The sequence below is a fragment of the Coenobita brevimanus genome, chromosome 7 (assembly GCF_032717465.1).
Source record: "Coenobita brevimanus isolate Jiangsu-jjx chromosome 7, ASM3271746v2, whole genome shotgun sequence".
Classification (NCBI taxonomy): Eukaryota; Metazoa; Arthropoda; class Malacostraca; order Decapoda; family Coenobitidae; genus Coenobita; species Coenobita brevimanus.
The window spans coordinates 15,804,909-15,810,410 of NC_136960.1; the positions used below are offsets into that span (position 1 = coordinate 15,804,909).

General features: G+C 47.5%; 1 protein-coding gene across 1 annotated transcript; it reads right to left on the minus strand.

Annotated features, from left to right (window-relative positions):
* Positions 1-2,763: 2,763 nt before the first annotated feature.
* Positions 2,764-4,320, minus strand: LOC145403633 (uncharacterized). Its single transcript, XM_080275315.1, has 3 exons — positions 3,930-4,320; positions 3,538-3,646; positions 2,764-3,397 (listed from the first exon to the last, which is right to left on the minus strand). The coding sequence occupies exons 1-3, from the start codon at positions 4,318-4,320 to the stop codon at positions 2,764-2,766; spliced, it is 1,134 nt and encodes a 377-aa protein (XP_080131441.1).
* Between the last annotated feature and the right edge of the window lie 1,182 nt (positions 4,321-5,502).

Here is a 5,502-nt window from a genome sequence, read left to right on the forward strand (position 1 = left end):
GCACATACAAATAAGACATGATAAGTGAAAAATACATTTTTGTCTTTGTATCGTTACCTATTTGCTCAGGTTTGCTGTAATAGTTTGGATCATTTGATGCAGTGCAACTTGTGGAAAACTGTGAAAACCTTCGGAAAGTGAACGAAAATCTGGGGCATGAGACTGACCTTGACTTCACCCTCTCACATATCATCTGTTAGTTCACCACCTGCTGTCATGACGAGTGGATGTACAATTTTTTCGCTCGTGGCCAAGCCTAAAAACTCATAGTTACACCTATTATCTCGACCCTTGCAGAAAATACAATCTTTTTCCTCCCTTGCAAAACACATACAACCACCCTGTTTACGAGACAGCAATATATATTGCGAAAATAACAAGGTACAATGATAAAAGATGAACGTAAAAGATAAAGATGACCATGTTATTAAGGAAAAAATACGTTTTCCCCCATCTGTAAACTTATTTATTTCTGCTTTGTATCTGTACTCGTAATAATCAGACTTCTGAAACTACATTACGATTCTATTTTTAGCCATGCTCGTGGTGTCGTAGCTCGAAGTTGCAACTCAGCTTCCACATTTCTAATCGGATCTGACCCTCCACTTTATTCTTCTGTGGCAGGGTCTAACCTTGGAGGACTTGCAGTTTTCTCATTTAGGACCGAAAACTCAACTCTTTCGCCCCCTTTTCCAAGCATGGGCACAACGATAACGTAAAAAATAGCTCAAAACTACCATAAACATATTTTATATCAAATGGGTGAAAAGGTATTCATAATTTTTTTTCCAGCCATTCCTAACAGATTATGTACTTAAATCATTCGATATCATCATATCTCATATATGTACAACATTTCAGCACCATTCATATTGTTTTGGGAGGTAAAAAAAAATAACAACACCTCCCCAGTTGCGTTGCGGCAGTCCCCTGGGCGACGGATATTGGTTGCCGATATTTCTGCAACTTCCGTGCTCCATTGCAAGCCACATAATGCGTCTAGGAAGCTGGGATTTGCACTGTTAGGTGCATCTGAACTTTCTCTTCAATATGGCAGGAAAAAAAAAAATCAATTTTCAAAACTTGAAAAAATGGCCCCGGCATCGGCCTGGCGTGCACGGAAAATTCCGGGCCTTCAGCCACGGAGGGGTTAATAAGGTAGGAGAAGCACCAGTAGGCCTAGGTTGTCTGAATAGGCATATTTGATTGGTTTATGTACCACTGCAGGTGAGCAGGGAAGAGAAATTGAATATTATTGGAAGCGGCACTGGTACAGATGAGGAAGGATGAGAAATTGAAACTATTGGTAGTGGCATGATTAGTCATGTTAATTCCGAGAACAAAATGGGGAAAAGCCACAAGGGAAGGAAACCACGTGTGTTGGTGAAATGCAGAAAAGCCACAAAGGAAGGAAACCACATGTGTAAGTGAAGTGCAAGGTCCAATACTTAATGATGTAATATATGCCACAGAACTCTCCCTCCCCTCTTCCGTTTATGGCAACAAAACAGGAAGAAAAGAGGAACAAAGAATATGATTAGGTTACAAGGTAAAAAAAAAAAAAGAAAAAATATATATATACAATTTTCAAAGTGAGCGAACATTGGAATGTGATTTGAATGCGTTAATTACAAATAGCAGTTGTTATAGACTAAGAAATAGTAGCCGGGCATAACTTTCTATATGAGAATTTGACTAGTGCTTAGTTATTATGAGCAAATGAATGAGAGAGAGTTATGCCCGCCTTTACAATTGAGCTATTATATGAGGTAGTACACACACAAAAGCAATTCTGTACTATATGAATGCAACATAGGTGTGATGACTTGGAGTGTCTGCGGATTTTGGTATCAGATTATGCTGAGGTGTAAAATTGTGGTGGTTTGCTGAGATTGCCTGATTGTGTGTAGGTAAATGTGGTAGTTATTGATGTAGTTTGTAGGGTTGTGGTTAGTGGTGGAGGGATTACAGGAAAAATGGGTGTTGATGGATGAGGGGTATTGACTGGGGGAGGGGTGAGGACTGGTGGGAAAGAGTATGGGGTGGGATCGCTTGAGGTTGATGGAGAGGGTGGGTTTGGGCTAAGGACTGGGTAAGGGGCAGGAGCTGGAGTTGACAGAGAGGGTGGATGAGGTGTAAGGACAGGTCGAGGGATGGTGGGTGGGGGAGTAAGGTGAGAGGTAGGATCGTGTGAGGTTGACAGAGAGGGTGGGTTAGTGGTAGTAGCGTTAGAGCTAGAGGTAGGGTTTGTGGACGGTAGTGTGGGTGGTAGTGAGGAAGTGTTTGCATCAGTGGTAGAGGTTTGCTGTACTGCATGATGCCTGAGTCGGTGTGTGGTGATGACAGGTAGCAGAGGGTACGAATTGACAAAGGGGATGGTGTGTGTGTGTGTGTGTGTGTGTGTGTGTGTGTGTGTGTGTGTGTGTGTGTGTGTGTGTGTGGTGTTGGTGCTGGGATTTAAGGTGTTGGTTGTGTGCATGTGGTTGGTGGGCTGGCAAGGTTGGGGGATGAAGTGTGGGGTGCTGTCTGCGACTGGGTTTGTGGTGTGGCTGGTTTGACTCTGTCAGCAGTGATTGTGGATGGTTTCCCCTGTTTATATATCGTGACTGTTTTGTCTGAGTTTGTGATCACAGGGTATGGGCCTTCGTGTGGGGTTTGGAGTGGTGAAGTGCATTGACCCCTCCTCACGAAGACCTGTTCGGCGTCTGGTAGGGAGTGCGGGATGAACGTTGTCTGGTGCTGGCGAGAACGAGGGGGGACTGGTCATAGTGCCTGCATTGCCTGCTGGAGCTCTGGGAGGAAAACCAGGGCTGGCATGCCTGGTTGCAGGGCGAACTGCCCCAGCAGCCTCAAGTCTTCCTCGTATGTTAGCTCCGCCGGGGAATTCCCGATGTCCTCCTTCTCTGTAACCCTCCGGTTTAAGAGGATGATTGGCAGCAGGGCCACATAGTTCACTGGGTGGGGAAGTGCCCTCAGTGCTTTCTTCAGGCAACGATGGCAGTACTCAATCATCCTGTTTGCCTGAGGGTGATATGCGGAGGTTTTGTGGCGTTTAGCACCCAGAAAGTCCATTAGGTCCTGCCAGGCCCGAGATTCGAATTGGGGGCCTTGGTCTGTGATGATGACATGCAGGGCACCAAAATGAGTGACCCAGGATGTCAGGAAGTGATATGCCACAGGGTCAGTTGTAGCGTCCAGCATGGGCGTGGCCTCGACCCACCTTGTTGCTCCATCTATGCACGTTAAGATATAGTGGTTACCCCTAGATTCGGAGAGGGGGCCGAGGATGTCAATGTGGACCGTGTGGAAATGTTGAGTTGGTGTGGGCAGCGGTTGAAGTGGTGTCTTGGTGTGGCAATGCACTTTTGCTGACTGACACACCACACATGCCTCATCCCTGGCCGTACCACTCGCTGGCTAAGTAAGCTGTGCATGCTGTGAATGCCTGGGTGTGCCATCTCGTGGTAATGACTAAAGACTTGCCTTCGGAATCATTGGGGAATATAGGGCCGTGCTGTCCCGCTTGATATGTCACACCAGAGTTTTTGGGGTGTGCCAGTGACATAAAACTGTTGCAGTTGGAATGAGGTCATGGCCTGCATCAATTCTTGGAGTTCCTGATCATCCTTCTGCTCCCGGGCCAAGGCTGCTTGGTCAAACAGGGGTAGTGTAGGGCTGACAGCTGAAACTCCACAGGACAGGGCGTCCACAACCTTGTTCAGGTCCCCACTGATGTGGTGGATGCTAGTGGAAACTCTGAAACGAAGGCTGTCTGTCTTGCCACCCAAGGAGACCAATTTTCACCTTTCTGAGCCATGGCGTAAACAAGGGGTTTATGGTCAGTGAGGATGGTGATTCCTTCCAGAAAATGCCTGAAACGTCTGACTGCCTCATATATAGCCAGCAACTCTCTGTTGAAGGCACTGTACAGTATTTGTGCAGGGCAGGGTTAAGGCGCTGGCTGTAGAATGCAACAGGCACATTTGCACCATTGACTTGTTGTTGTAGGACTGCACCCACAGCTTTGGCAGAGGCATCTGTGGTGAATGTGATGGGGGCATCTGGTGATGGGTATGCCAGGTGGGTGATGTGGTTTTTGAGAGTGGTGAAGGGATGGTCTGACTGTGCGGTCCACTGAAGAGGCTTGGAGGATGTCTTCTTTGTCCCCTTCAGGAGATCGTTGAGGGGGCTAATGAGGCTGCGGCATTTCTCAGGAACCTGTGATAATAATTGTCCATCCCCAAGAATCCCCTGAGCCTGCAAGGTGCAGCAGGGTGTGGAAATTCCTTGAATGGCGTCCACCTTCTGCGAGAGGGGCATGATACCTGTGGCGTATACCCTGTGCCCCAAGAAATCCAATTCGTCTGCACTGAGGATACACTTCGCCGGGTGCACATGCAGCCTGTAGTCCTACAGGCATTGGAACAGCATTTGGAAGAGTGTTATGTGCTGCTCAAGGGAATCAGAAGCAAAAAGGATGTCATCGATGTAGACCATAACGAAATCTAGCCCCCTGACAACCTGGTCCATAAATCTCTGAAACGTTTGTGTGGCGTTTCTGAGGCTGAAATTCATCTTTGTGAATTCAAACAGGCCAAAGGGGGTGGTTACCGCCATCTTGGGGATGTCCTTCTCCGCCACAGGGATTTGGTGGAATGCCCTGACTAAATCGATCTTGGAAAATACACAATAGCCATGTAGTTGGTGGTGGAAATCCTGGATGTGGGGAATGGGGTATCTATCAGGAACTGTCATGGCATTCAGTGCCCTGTAGTCCCAACATGCTCTCCACTCACCCTGCTGTGCCTTCGGTACCATGTGTATAGGGAATGCCCAGCAGCCGAATGATGCCCTCGTCGAGCATTGTCTGAAACTCCTTTTCCGCTGCCTGACGACATTCTGGGGGAAGGCATCTTTACGGGTGAAACAGGGGGGTCCAGAAATGATGATGCAGTGCTCTACACCATGGTCTGTACGGCCATTGTTGGGCGAGTGAGAGGTCAGGAAGGGAAACTGATGTAGTATGGAATCGTATGAGGATTTCTGGTGAAGGTGTGTAATGAGTGGAGGATTACCAGCACATCCGGTTACTTTGATGGACGAGTTTGAGGGTCTATGGTATAGATTCTTTCCTCTGGTATCCACAAGCAACTCACATACCTCCAGGAAGTCGACGCCAATAATGGGTCGATTAACGTCTGTGACAAGGAACGGCCAAGTAAATGACACTGCCTGGCTGAGTGCCATGTGATGGGGTTCTGTGCCGTATGTGGCTATGGGGGTGCCGTTTGCTGCTATCAGGTCAAATGCGGGTTGCTGAACCATTTTGTGGTCAGAGGTAGGAGAGACTATACTGAATGCGGCTCCGGTGTCAATCAGGTATTTTGTTCCGGAGATGGGGTCTTTATCCCATAGTAGTTCCCTGAAGCCAGTGGAATGTGTCGTGGCTTTGGGTGTGCTGATCTTGAGTGGGCGTTTGGTGTGTGTGGCGGGATACATTAC